The following is a 15,421-nucleotide window of genomic DNA, read 5'->3' on the forward strand; positions in this document are numbered from 1 at the left end:
TATTGTGACACCTCCACGGTGGGGCTCCATGGCCTCCTATGTGAATCCCCATGTGGTCTGTGGGCACCTTCACCAGGACAAAACTGTGTTTAATGTTTAATTGAAAGGTAATGGTGCTGTACTGAATGACCAGCTGAAATCGTTACATTTTGCCTAATTATAGTGGACTAGAGGGCGCAGGTCTACAGAATGTTGAATAACTGTTTTGGGAGAAAACGTGTAGATCAGGAACGGAACGTTGAGTGAACTGAACGCAGCCCGACGCCTCGGTTACTGAACAAGGAAGTCCCGAGTGGTGGGCGGGAGACGGCATATAGAACCCTGCTCTTCCTCGGTGCTCACTCCACTGTCCCCACGACTCGAGCTGCTCAGGTAACTTTAAACCCGACACACACCTTTATTCCAATCTCAATCACTGTATGACTTGTGTTACATACTACTTTTACATTCTGGTGCAGAGACTCGTGATTTAATGCAGTGGCCTCGGAATGTTCAGAATGTTGGCTCCTGTTTGTTAAAACTGACGCCTAAAACTCTTATCTTCTCCTCCCCCCCACATCTCCTCGCCTCCTCCCCCCCAGTCTCTATAGTGTATATATTAATCAGTGCTGTAGAACCATGGCGTGGGATGGCTATATAACCAACCTGATGGCGGGAACACCTCCCTTCGTGGAAGAGGCAGCTATCTGTGGGTCTGAGGCGGGGAAGGAGTCGGTCTGGGCAGCAACACCTGGAGGTCAACTGGCTGGCGTGACTGTGAGTAGTTAACACGGGAGTGGGTGGGGTGTGCAGATTTAGGCTGAGGTCTCTCCGTGGGCGACACAAGTTGCATACGGCTGTTGAAGGGAAGACACCGATTGATTTAATGGTTGAACGGCTTGGGTGTTTGATGTTTCCTGGTGGCTCTACGCCATAACGAGAGTGTTGTACATTTAGTTGACCTGTCAACCAAGAAGTGGAAATAAAAGCTTAGCTGGAGAGGGAAGAAGTGTTGGGGTGAAGTTGCCACTAGACAGTGGCCGTGTCTGGATACCCATACTAGCGTACTACTTCAACTGCATACTATAACTGCATACTGTTTACTCATCGTCGCATACTATTTGAACGTACCGTTTAGTAAAAAGTATGCAGTAAGCCTTGGCTCCTGACTGGCTGAGTGGGTGGGGCGTGGCCGAGTGCAGGTGGATTTTTCTAAATTCAACAGACCTGCATCTCATTACCAGCCTGATAATAACTCGTTTCCAATTTCTCTAATCTCTGAAAAGAATAGAAATTGAGTTATAGGCCTACTCAGGCTGGTTATAGACAGACTATCACATTCGACCGATACATTAGCCCAGGATTTCCCAAACTCAGTCATGGGCTCATCTATCCTATTTAAAAAGGACTGAAGACCGAAACAGATCATTTGTTTCCATTTCAACATATTTATTAGTGAAACCGAAGTGCTGTAATGTATATAAATTAAATCAAATAGCCTAGTGCATGCACTAACACTTTTCAAATGTTCAAATCTAAAGGCTATTGCACAGAAAAACGTGGACAGTCGGGTGCATCGCAAATTCAGAACCTCTTGACAGCAACATAATAAAATAAAGCACTGATCATTGGGAATTTACATTTACATCATTTAGCAGACGCTCTTATCCAGAGCGACTTACAGATTGGTGTATTCAATTTATGATAGCCAGTGGGACAACCACCCTATTTTATTTTTTTATGGTGGGGGAGGGGAGGGGTAGAAGGATGACTTTATCCTATCCCAGGTATTCCTTAAAGAGGTGGGGTTTCAAGTGTCTCCGGAAGGTGGTGAGTGACTCCGCTGTCCTGGCGTCGTGAGGGAGCTTGTTCCACCATTGGGGTGCCAGAGCAGCAAATAGCTTTGACTGGGCTGAGCGGGAACTGTGCTTCTGTAGAGGTAGGGGGGCTAGCAGGCCAGAGGTGGATGAACGTAGTGCCCTCGTTTGGGTGTAGGGTCTGATCAGAGCCTGAAGGTAAGGAGGTGCCGTACCGCTTTCCGTGCAAGGTAGGGTCGTACTCTGCAAATGTTGTAGAGCATGAACCTGCAGGATCGGGTCACCGCTTTGATGTTAATGAGATCAGAATGACTACTAAGGCTTGATCCACGAATGAAGTAATTCAATAGGAAGCCTACAAAACTAAAATCGATCCATATGTTAAAATAAAAAGGCCTGATTACATCAATAACGCAGCCACATCCCCGGTGCTGACATTCAGAAATCAAAAGATGATTTAGTATTTAGTTTACAGGCTCTAACGAAGGCCAAGAGAACAAAAAACCCTTTTTAGTTAGAAAACAGAAATCCACTTTGGGTAAACAAGACTTCTGTTTTCAAAGATGTCGCCTACGATGCGATACTCTTGATCATTTATAAGGAGAAAAAAAACTAAATTTGAACACTACAGAAGCTTTGCTATTCTTCCCAATTAAGTAGCCTCGTTTTGTTGTTTGGCTACTTGAAGAGAACTAGGGTCTATCACTCGCAGCCCACCTCTTCCAATGGATTGTGGAAAAGTGTGCATCGAATTTTACTAGATGAAGAGCCGAAATGAGTAGAACATCCTGGCATTTAAACTATTCTAGATTTTCTAAAATGGACATACTAACATTCTATTTTTGTATTCTGAGACTGTAACGCGTGATGTTTTCTGCTATTTGTTGATTTCAGTAGTCCATCTTATCGATCAGCTGTTGTCCGTATGACATCAGGCATTTTAAAGTATACTAGACTTTCAAAATGTCACATAATTAACCTATATTTTTTTACTCAAATGGCATACTATTTAGGATGGCATACTATTTAGGATGGCATACTATTTAGGATGGATACTATTTAGGATGGATACTATTTAGGATGGATACTATTTAGGATGGATACTATTTAGGATGGCATACTATTTAGGATGGATACTATTTAGGATGGCATACTATTTAGGATGGATACTATTTAGGATGGATACTATTTAGGATGGCATACTATTTAGGATGGATACTATTTAGGATGGCATAATATTTAGGATGGATACTATTTAGGATGGATACTATTTAGGATGGCATACTATTTAGGATGGATACTATTTAGGATGGATACTATTTAGGATGGCATACTATTTAGGATGGATACTATTTAGGATGGCATACTATTTAGGATGGATACTATTTAGGATGGCATACTATTTAGGATGGATACTATTTAGGATGGCATACTATTTAGGATGGCATACTATTTAGGATGGCATACTATTTAGGATGGATACTATTTAGGATGGATACTATTTAGGATGGATACTATTTAGGATGGCATACTATTTAGGATGGCATACTATTTAGGATGGCATACTATTTAGGATGGCATACTATTTAGGATGGCATACTATTTAGGATGGATACTATTTAGGATGGCATACTATTTAGGATGGCATACTATTTAGGATGGATACTATTTAGGATGGATACTATTTAGGATGGATACTATTTAGGATGGATACTATTTAGGATGGATACTATTTAGGATGGATACTATTTAGGATGGCATACTATTTAGGATGGCATACTATTTAGGATGGATACTATTTAGGATGGCATACTATTTAGGATGGATACTATTTAGGATGGATACTATTTAGGATGGATACTATTTAGGATGGATACTATTTAGGATGGCATACTATTTAGGATGGATACTATTTAGGATGGATACTATTTAGGATGGATACTATTTAGGATGGCATACTATTTAGGATGGATACTATTTAGGATGGCATACTATTTAGGATGGCATACTATTTAGGATGGCATACTATTTAGGATGGATACTATTTAGGATGGCATACTATTTAGGATGGATACTATTTAGGATGGCATACTATTTAGGATGGATACTATTTAGGATGGATACTATTTAGGATGGATACTATTTAGGATGGCATACTATTTAGGATGGCATACTATTTAGGATGGCATACTATTTAGGATGGCATACTATTTAGGATGGATACTATTTAGGATGGATACTATTTAGGATGGATACTATTTAGGATGGATACTATTTAGGATGGATACTATTTACGTTGGATACTATTTAGGATGGATACTATTTAGGATGGCTACTATTTAGGATGGCATACTATTTAGGATGGCATACTATTTAGGATGGCATACTATTTAGGATGGCATACTATTTAGGATGGCATACTATTTAGGATGGCATACTATTTAGGATGGCATACTATTTAGGATGGCATACTATTTAGGATGGCATACTATTTAGGATGGATACTATTTAGGATGGATACTATTTAGGATGGATACTATTTAGGATGGATACTATTTAGGATGGATACTATTTAGGTTGGATACTATTTAGGATGGATACTATTTAGGTTGGATACTATTTAGGATGGATACTATTTAGGATGGATACTATTTAGGATGGCATACTATTTAGGATGGATACTATTTAGGATGGATACTATTTAGGATGGATACTATTTAGGATGGATACTATTTAGGATGGATACTATTTAGGATGGATACTATTTAGGTTGGATACTATTTAGGATGGATACTATTTAGGATGGATACTATTTAGGATGGCATACTATTTAGGATGGATACTATTTAGGATGGATACTATTTAGGATGGATACTATTTAGGATGGCATACTATTTAGGATGGATACTATTTAGGATGGATACTATTTAGGATGGATACTATTTAGGATGGATACTATTTAGGATGGATACTATTTAGGATGGATACTATTTAGGATGGATACTATTTAGGATGGATACTATTTAGGTTGGATACTATTTAGGATGGATACTATTTAGGTTGGATACTATTTAGGATGGATACTATTTAGGATGGATACTATTTAGGATGGCATACTATTTAGGATGGCATACTATTTAGGATGGCATACTATTTAGGATGGCATACTATTTAGGATGGATACTATTTAGGATGGCATACTATTTAGGATGGATACTATTTAGGATGGCATACTATTTAGGATGGCATACTATTTAGGATGGCATACTATTTAGGATGGATACTATTTAGGATGGCATACTATTTAGGATGGCATACTATTTAGGATGGATACTATTTAGGATGGATACTATTTAGGATGGATACTATTTAGGTTGGATACTATTTAGGTTGGATACTATTTAGGTTGGATACTATTTAGGATGCATACTATTTAGGATGGATACTATTTAGGATGGATACTATTTAGGATGGATACTATTTAGGATGGCATACTATTTAGGATGGCATACTATTTAGGATGGCATACTATTTAGGATGGCATACTATTTAGGATGGATACTATTTAGGATGGATACTATTTAGGATGGATACTATTTAGGATGGATACTATTTAGGATGGATACTATTTAGGATGGATACTATTTAGGATGGCATACTATTTAGGATGGCTACTATTTAGGATGGCTACTATTTAGGATGGCATACTATTTAGGTTGGATACTATTTAGGATGGATACTATTTAGGATGGATACTATTTAGGATGGATACTATTTAGGATGGATACTATTTAGGATGGCATACTATTTAGGATGGCATACTATTTAGGATGGCATACTATTTAGGATGGCATACTATTTAGGATGGGATACTATTTAGGATGGATACTATTTTTGGATGGATACTATTTAGGATGGATACTATTTAGGATGGCATACTATTTAGGATGGCATACTATTTAGGATGGATACTATTTAGGATGGATACTATTTAGGATGGATACTATTTAGGATGGATACTATTTAGGATGGCATACTATTTAGGATGGCATACTATTTAGGATGGCATACTATTTAGGATGGATACTATTTAGGATGGATACTATTTAGGATGGATACTATTTAGGATGGATACTATTTAGGATGGATACTATTTAGGATGGATACTATTTAGGATGGATACTATTTAGGATGGCATACTATTTAGGATGGCATACTATTTAGGATGGATACTATTTAGGATGGATACTATTTAGGATGGATACTATTTAGGTTGGCATACTATTTAGGATGGCATACTATTTAGGATGGATACTATTTAGGATGGATACTATTTAGGATGGCATACTATTTAGGATGGATACTATTTAGGATGGATACTATTTAGGATGGATACTATTTAGGATGGATACTATTTAGGATGGATACTATTTAGGATGCTAGTATGAGTATTTGGACACAGCCTCTGATCTTGGCTCAGTTTTTAATTTCCCTAATTAAGGTTAGGGTCCTAGAGCGGTACCCCGAGGGGAAACCTCATCAGACAGGGAGATTTAGGGTCAGGGGTCATCACATCCCCTAGGGCGTGATTGGCTGAGGCTGGGTTAGGCTACACGTCAATAGCAGATTGGATAGTACACTAGTAGTCACTAATCTGTTTCTTTTTCAACTAGTAGCTGTTGGAGAATATTTAGTCAGGACACTCCCCTGACTTCTGGTAAAATGTTCAAATGTGACCACTGTATTATTTTAATTATTCATTTTACATTTTAGCAGACGCTCTTCTCCAGAGCGACTTACAGTTAAGTGAGTGCATACATTTTCATACTGGGCCCCCCGTGGGAAACGAACCCACAACCCTGGCGTTGCAAGCGCCATGCTCTACCAACTGAGCTACAGGGGACTACATATTTCAGAAGTGTGTTGGGGTTAGTTCCGTGTTTTAGAGTTGGATTTTGAGGTCCTTATTTGGTCATGTTGCAAACAGCAACTCGAGATAGAGAGACTCACACACCCCACAGCTCGACATATAGGAAGTGAGAAGAGGTGCACCTTCTGAGTCACTTCCCCCATTGAACTTCTGCCACACACACACACACACACACACACACCGCCCTACAGCCAGTCACATGAGGAGCATGAAGATGTGTTTGCTCTTGGAATGGCCTGTGTGTGTGGCAGACATTTTCAGGGGATTGGAAAGCTCCGGTTGATGGGTGTGGTGTTTCTAAACAAACATGGCCTATTTCTCTGCAAGAGCACATGAAGGACTGAGCAGGAGGCATGCAGAGGGAGAGGGACTCGTCTAACCCGTTGTCTTGTGACAGAACCCTAACCCAAGAGCACATGAAGGACTGAGCAACAAGTAGGCATGCAGAGGGAGAGAGACTCGTCTAACCCGTTGTCTTGTGACAGATTGCGATTACAGAAGGGTTAGGGTTACAGAGGTAATCTTTTCATGTCCATTTGCACAGAAAGGGTTTTCTAGAGTACCACAGTATCATAATACCCATAAAACCTAGCAGTCAAACAAGGAAATGGTTCCAATCGTTTTTCCACCATTCATTTTTCCCATAAGGGGATTTTAGAAACACTTCAAATAAGGGCTGTGTTTCATGTAGGCTTACCCAGGCGTGACGTTTTGATAACCGTGTCAATCTCTCTAGGACAAGGTGACCTTTATCAATATATTTGCCTGTGTAACCTTGAAAAATGTCTTTCAACTTGCCAAATTGAGCCCCGTTTCAAATGATCACTCTTTGAGAATAACTTGGGATGGCTATATAACCAGACGCATCACTTCCCCCTGTTCTGCTCTACTATATAACATGGTGGGTGTGTTTTGGATAAGGGCTCGGGAAGTAAGAGCATCTTAACAAAACAAGGCCATGTCGTTGCACAGCCACAGGCTTCTACCAGCACCACTGCTGAGGTAAACAAGGCCATGCCGTTGCACAGCCACAGGCTTCTACCAGCACCACTGCTGAGGTAAACAAGGCCATGTCGTTGCACAGCCACAGGCTTCTACCAGCACCACTGCTGAGGTAAACAAGGCCATGCCGTTGCACAGCCACAGGCTTCTACCAGCACCACTGCTGAGGTAAACAAGGCCGTTGCACAGCCACAGGCTTCTACCAGCACCACTGCTGAGGTAAACAAGGCCGTTGCACAGCCACAGGCTTCTACCAGCACCACTGCTGAGGTTACTGCCTTATGGAAGATTGTGTTCCGTGATATAATATAACCAGGTGAATATATAATATATATATATGAGGCAGTTAAAGATGTGTTACCTGTAATGGTTATGATAAATTAAGCATTTAGATAAACATGTTTTCCAGTGCAGCCCTTGTTCTAAAATTACTCAAACAAATTAATAGGAACTAATTAATACTCGAACAGTCAAAGGTCAAATGCCCATTCCTATTAGTGACGTGGACACGAGGAGCTCTGGACCCGCTCCACTACAGCCCCATCGTTGTGGATGGGGGCGTGCTCGCCCCTCCGTTTCCTGTAGTCCACCATCAGCTCCTTTGTCTTGGTCACGTTGAGGGAGAGGTTGTTATCCTGGCACCACACGGCCAGGTCTCTGACCTCCTCCCTATAGGCTGTCTCATCGTTGAGGGAGAGGTTGTTGTCCTGGCACCACACGGCCAGGTCTCTGACCTCCTCCCTATAGGCTGTCTCATCGTTGAGGGAGAGGTTGTTGTCCTGGCACCACACGGCCAGGTCTCTGACCTCCTCCCTATAGGCTGTCTCATCGTTGTCGGTGTTCAGGCCTACCACTGTTGTGTCGTCAGCAAACTTAATGATGGTGTTGGAGTTGTGCCTGGCCATGCAGTCATGGGTGAACAGGGAGTACAGGAGGGGACTGAGCACGCACCCCTGAGGGGCCCCCGTGTTGAGGATCAGCGTGGCGGATGTGTTGTTACCTACCCTTACCACCTGGGGGCGGCCCGTCAGGAAGTCCAGGATCTAGTTGCAGAGGGAGGTGTTTAATCCCAGGGTCCTTAGCTTGGTGATGAGCTTGGAAGGTACTATGGTGTTGAATGCTGAGCTGTAGTCAATGAACAGCATTCTTACATAGGTACTCCTTTCGTCCAGTGCAATCGAGATTGCGTTATCTGTTGGGGCGGTATGCGAATTGGTGTTGCTGTGAGCCATGACCAGCCTTTCAAAGCATTTCATGGCTACAGATGTGAGCGCTAAAGGGCGATAGTCATTTAGACTGGTTACCTTGGTGTTCTTGGGCACAGGGACTATGGTGGTCTGCTTGAAAACATGTAGGTACTACAGACTGGGTCAGGGAGAGTGAAGACACTTGCCAGCTGATCAGCGCATGCTCTGAGTACGTGTCCTGGTAATCCATCTGGCCCCACGGCCTTGTGAATGTTAACCTGTTTAAAGGTCTTACTAACGTTGGCTAGGAGAACGATATCACACAGTTGTCCAGAACAGCTGGTGCTCTCATGCATGGTTCAGTGTTGCTTGCATAGAAGCGATCATAGAAGTCATTTAGCTTGTCTGGTAGGACCCTAACCCCCTAGTGGTGGACCCTAACCCCCTAGTGGTGGACCCTAACCCCCTTAGTGGTGGACCCTTACCCCCTAGTGGTGGACCCTAACCCCCTAGTGGTGGACTCTAACCCCTTAGTGGTGGACCCTAACCCCCTAGTGGTGGACCCTAACCCCTTAGTGGTGGACCCTAACCCCCTAGTGGTGGACTCTAACCCCTTAGTGGTGGACCCTAACCCCCTAGTGGTGGACTCTAACCCCTTAGTGGTGGACTCTAACCCCTTAGTGGTGGACCCTAACCCCTTAGTGGTGGACCCTAACCCCCTTAGTGGTGGACCCTAACCCCTTAGTGGTGGACCCTAACCCCTTAGTGGTGGACCCTAACCCCCTAGTGGTGGACCCTAACCCCCTAGTGGTGGACCCTAACCCCTTAGTGGTGGACCCTAACCCCCTAGTGGTGGACCCTAACCCCCTAGTGGTGGACCCTAACCCCCTAGTGGTGGACCCTAACCCCTTAGTGGTGGACCCTAACCCCTTAGTGGTGGACCCTAACCCCCTTAGTGGTGGACCCTAACCCCCTAGTGGTGGACCCTAACCCCCTAGTGGTGGACCCTAACCCCCTAGTGGTGGACCCGAACCCCCTAGTGGTGGACCCGAACCCCCTAGTGGTGGACCCTAACCCCTTAGTGGTGGACCCTAACCCCCTTAGTGGTGGACCCTAACCCCCTAGTGGTGGACCCTAACCCCCTAGTGGTGGACCCGAACCCCCTAGTGGTGGACCCGAACCCCCTAGTGGTGGACCCGAACCCCCTAGTGGTGGACCCTAACCCCCTAGTGGTGGACCCTAACCCCTTAGTGGTGGACCCTAACCCCCTAGTGGTGGACCCTAACCCCCTAGTGGTGGACCCTAACCCCCTAGTGGTGGACCCTCACCCCTTAGTGGTGGACTCTAACCCCCTAGTGGTGGACCCTAACCCCCTAGTGGTGGACCCTAACCCCTTAGTGGTGGACCCTAACCCCTTAGTGGTGGACTCTAACCCCCTAGTGGTGGACCCTAACCCCTTAGTGGTGGACCCTAACCCCCTAGTGGTGGACCCTAACCCCCTAGTGGTGGACCCGAACCCCCTAGTGGTGGACCCTAACCCCCTAGTGGTGGACCCTAACCCCCTAGTGGTGGACCCTAACCCCTTAGTGGTGGACCCTAACCCCTTAGTGGTGGACCCTAACCCCTTAGTGGTGGACCCTAACCCCTTAGTGGTGGACCCTAACCCCCTAGTGGTGGACCCTAACCCCCTAGTGGTGGACCCGAACCCCCTAGTGGTGGACCCTAACCCCCTAGTGGTGGACCCTAACCCCTTAGTGGTGGACCCTAACCCCTTAGTGGTGGACCCTAACCCCCTAGTGGTGGACCCTAACCCCCTAGTGGTGGACCCGAACCCCCTAGTGGTGGACCCTAACCCCCTATTGGTGGACCCTAACCCCCTAGTGGTGGACCCTAACCCCCTAGTGGTGGACCCTAACCCCTTAGTGGTGGACCCTAACCCCTTAGTGGTGGACCCTAACCCCTTAGTGGTGGACCCTAACCCCCTAGTGGTGGACCCTAACCCCCTAGTGGTGGACCCGAACCCCCTAGTGGTGGACCCTAACCCCCTAGTGGTGGACCCTAACCCCCTAGTGGTGGACCCTAACCCCTTAGTGGTGGACCCTAACCCCTTAGTGGTGGACCCTAACCCCTTAGTGGTGGACCCGAACCCCCTAGTGGTGGACCCTAACCCCTTAGTGGTGGACCCTAACCCCTTAGTGGTGGACCCGAACCCCCTAGTGGTGGACCCTAACCCCTTAGTGGTGGACCCTAACCCCCTAGTGGTGGACCCTAACCCCTTAGTGGTGGACCCGAACCCCTTAGTGGTGGACCCTAACCCCTTAGTGGTGGACCCTAACCCCTTAGTGGTGGACCCGAACCCCCTAGTGGTGGACCCTAACCCCTTAGTGGTGGACCCTAACCCCTTAGTGGTGGACCCTAACCCCTTAGTGGTGGACCCTAACCCCCTAGTGGTGGACCCTAACCCCCTAGTGGTGGACCCTAACCCCTTAGTGGTGGACCCGAACCCCCTATTGGTGGACCCTAACCCCCTAGTGGTGGACCCTAACCCCTTAGTGGTGGACCCTAACCCCCTAGTGGTGGACCCTAACCCCTTAGTGGTGGACCCTAACCCCTTAGTGGTGGACTCTAACCCCTTAGTGGTGGACCCTAACCCCCTAGTGGTGGACCCTAACCCCCTAGTGGTGGACTCTAACCCCTTAGTGGTGGACCCTAACCCCCTAGTGGTGGACTCTAACCCCTTAGTGGTGGACTCTAACCCCTTAGTGGTGGACCCTAACCCCCTAGTGGTGGACTCTAACCCCTTAGTGGTGGACTCTAACCCCTTAGTGGTGGACTCTAACCCCTTAGTGGTGGACCCTAACCCCTTAGTGGTGGACCCTAACCCCCTTAGTGGTGGACCCTAACCCCTTAGTGGTGGACCCTAACCCCTTAGTGGTGGACCCTAACCCCCTAGTGGTGGACCCTAACCCCCTAGTGGTGGACCCTAACCCCCTTAGTGGTGGACCCTAACCCCTTAGTGGTGGACCCTAACCCCTTAGTGGTGGACCCTAACCCCCTAGTGGTGGACCCTAACCCCCTTAGTGGTGGACCCTAACCCCTTAGTGGTGGACCCTAACCCCCTTAGTGGTGGACTCTAACCCCTTAGTGGTGGACCCTAACCCCCTAGTGGTGGACTCTAACCCCTTAGTGGTGGACCCTAACCCCCTAGTGGTGGACCCTAACCCCTTAGTGGTGGACCCTAACCCCCTAGTGGTGGACTCTAACCCCTTAGTGGTGGACCCTAACCCCCTAGTGGTGGACTCTAACCCCTTAGTGGTGGACTCTAACCCCTTAGTGGTGGACCCTAACCCCTTAGTGGTGGACCCTAACCCCCTTAGTGGTGGACCCTAACCCCTTAGTGGTGGACCCTAACCCCTTAGTGGTGGACCCTAACCCCCTAGTGGTGGACCCTAACCCCCTAGTGGTGGACCCTAACCCCCTAGTGGTGGACCCTAACCCCTTAGTGGTGGACCCTAACCCCCTAGTGGTGGACCCTAACCCCCTAGTGGTGGACCCTAACCCCTTAGTGGTGGACCCTAACCCCTTAGTGGTGGACCCTAACCCCCTTAGTGGTGGACTCTAACCCCTTAGTGGTGGACCCTAACCCCCTAGTGGTGGACTCTAACCCCTTAGTGGTGGACTCTAACCCCTTAGTGGTGGACCCTAACCCCCTAGTGGTGGACCCTAACCCCTTAGTGGTGGACTCTAACCCCTTAGTGGTGGACCCTAACCCCTTAGTGGTGGACCCTAACCCCTTAGTGGTGGACCCTAACCCCCTTAGTGGTGGACCCTAACCCCTTAGTGGTGGACCCTAACCCCTTAGTGGTGGACCCTAACCCCCTAGTGGTGGACCCTAACCCCCTAGTGGTGGACCCTAACCCCCTAGTGGTGGACCCTAACCCCCTAGTGGTGGACCCTAACCCCTTAGTGGTGGACCCTAACCCCCTAGTGGTGGACCCTAACCCCTTAGTGGTGGACCCTAACCCCCTAGTGGTGGACCCTAACCCCCTAGTGGTGGACCCGAACCCCTTAGTGGTGGACCCTAACCCCTTAGTGGTGGACCCTAACCCCTTAGTGGTGGACCCTAACCCCTTAGTGGTGGACCCTAACCCCTTAGTGGTGGACCCTAACCCCCTAGTGGTGGACCCTAACCCCCTAGTGGTGGACCCTAACCCCCTAGTGGTGGACCCTAACCCCTTAGTGGTGGACCCTAACCCCTTAGTGGTGGACCCTAACCCACTGGCTTAATAGTGAATGATGACTATATGAGATGGACAATAGCTAAAGCTCTCTACACTATACTCTCTCTGCACTATACTCTCTCTGCACTATACTCTCTCTGCACTATACTCTCTCTGCACTATACTCTCTCTGCACTATACTCTCTCTACACTATACTCTCTCTGCACTATACTCTCTCTACACTATACTCTCTCTGCACTATACTCTCTCTGCACTATACTCTCTCTGCACTATACTCTCTCTGCACTATACTCTCTCTGCACTATACTCTCTCTACACTATACTCTCTCTGCACTATACTCTCTCTGCACTATACTCTCTCTGCACTATACTCTCTCTGCACTATACTCTCTCTGCACTATACTCTCTCTGCACTATACTCTCTCTGCACTATACTCTCTCTGCACTATACTCTCTCTGCACTATACTCTCTCTGCACTATACTCTCTCTGCACTATACTCTCTCTGCACTATACTCTCTCTGCACTATACTCTCTGTGTGGTCCAAGTTTGAGGCTCGGAGTAGGCATGACTGGACTAGAACTGTTTGGAATTTGAGAGAGGGAGAGAGACAAAAATATGCAGGAACCTGTTTGAGCATGTACCTCTCTCGGTGTGGTTCGAGCATGTACCTCTCTCGGTGTGGTTTGAGCATGTACCTCTCTCGGTGTGTGTAATTTATAAATGTTGATATATGCTTTATCTTAACTAGTTCAGATGCCCTGATATTGATATGTTAATAGTTACATTTATCTCATCAATATCAGGGCATCTGAACTAGTTATATTCTAGTACTTTGTAGCTACCCCCCTGTAGGTTTTAACTCCAACCCTGTTCCTGGAGAGCTACCCTCCTGTAGGTTTTACCTCCAACCCTGTTCCTGGAGATCTACCCTCCTGTAGGTTTTAACTCCAACCCTGTTCCTGGAGATCTACCCTCCTGTAGGTTTTAACTCCAACCCTGTTCCTGGAGATCTACCCTCCTGTAGGTTTTAACTCCAACCCTGTTCCTGGAGAGCTACCCTCCTGTAGGTTTTAACTCCAACCCTGTTCCTGGAGAGCTACCCTCCTGTAGGTTTTAACTCCAACCCTGTTCCTGGAGAGCTACCCTCCTGTAGGTTTTAACTCCAACCCTGTTCCTGGAGATCTACCCTCCTGTAGGTTTTAACCCCAACCCTGTTCCTGGAGATCTACCCTCCTGTAGGTTTTAACTCCAACCCTGTTCCTGGAGATCTACCCTCCTGTAGGTTTTAACCCCAACCCTGTTCCTGGAGATCTACCCTCCTGTAGGTTTTAACTCCAACCCTGTTCCTGGAGATCTACCCTCCTGTAGGTTTTAACCCCAACCCTGTTCCTGGAGAGATACCCTCCTGTAAGTTTTAACCCCAACCCTGTTCCTGGAGATCTACCCTCCTGTAGGTTTTAACTCCAACCCTGTTCCTGGAGATCTACCCTCCTGTAGGTTTTAACCCCAACCCTGTTCCTGGAGATCTACCCTCCTGTAGGTTTTAACTCCAACCCTGTTCCTGGAGATCTACCCTCCTGTAGGTTTTAACCCCAACCCTGTTCCTGGAGAGCTACCCTCCTGTAGGTTTTAACCCCAACCCTGTTCCTGGAGATCTACCCTCCTGTAGGTTTTAACTCCAACCCTGTTCCTGGAGATCTACCCTCCTGTAGGTTTTAACCCCAACCCTGTTCCTGGAGATCTACCCTCCTGTAGGTTTTAACTCCAACCCTGTTCCTGGAGATCTACCCTCCTGTAGGTTTTAACCCCAACCCTGTTCCTGGAGAGATACCCTCCTGTAAGTTTTAACTCCAACCCTGTTCCTGGAGAGCTACCCTCCTGTAGGTTTTAACTCCAACCCTGTTCCTGGAGATCTACCCTCCTGTAGGTTTTAACTCCAACCCTGTTCCTGGAGAGCTACCCTCCTGTAGGTTTTAACTCCAACCCTGTTCCTGGAGATCTACCCTCCTGTAGGTTTTAACCCCAACCCTGTTCCTGGAGATCTACCCTCCTGTAGGTTTTAACTCCAACCCTGTTCCTGGAGATCTACCCTCCTGTAGGTTTTAACCCCAACCCTGTTCCTGGAGATCTACCCTCCTGTAGGTTTTAACCCCAACCCTGTTCCTGGAGAGATACCCTCCTGTAAGTTTTAACTCCAACCCTGTTCCTGGAGAGCTACCCTCCTGTAGGTTTTAACTCCAACCCTGTTCCTGGAGATCTAC

General features: G+C 46.7%; 1 protein-coding gene across 1 annotated transcript in view; it reads left to right on the forward strand.

Annotated features, from left to right (window-relative positions):
- Positions 1 to 295: 295 nt before the first annotated feature.
- Positions 296 to 15,421, forward strand: part of LOC311121951 (profilin-1-like) — a gene marked incomplete at its 3' end in the record, with an annotated part of 17,483 nt that continues 2,357 nt past the window's right edge. Inside the window, exons 1-2 of the mRNA XM_084196380.1 lie at positions 296 to 372; positions 582 to 756. Coding sequence (XP_084052506.1) covers positions 619 to 756 — 138 coding nt within the window. The 5' untranslated portion in view covers positions 296 to 372; positions 582 to 618. The remainder of the gene's footprint in view (positions 373 to 581; positions 757 to 15,421) is intronic.

This window comes from Coregonus lavaretus (genome assembly GCF_964263955.1).
Source record: "Coregonus lavaretus genome assembly, contig: HAP1_SCAFFOLD_7739, whole genome shotgun sequence".
NCBI classification, from domain to species: Eukaryota; Metazoa; Chordata; class Actinopteri; order Salmoniformes; family Salmonidae; genus Coregonus; species Coregonus lavaretus.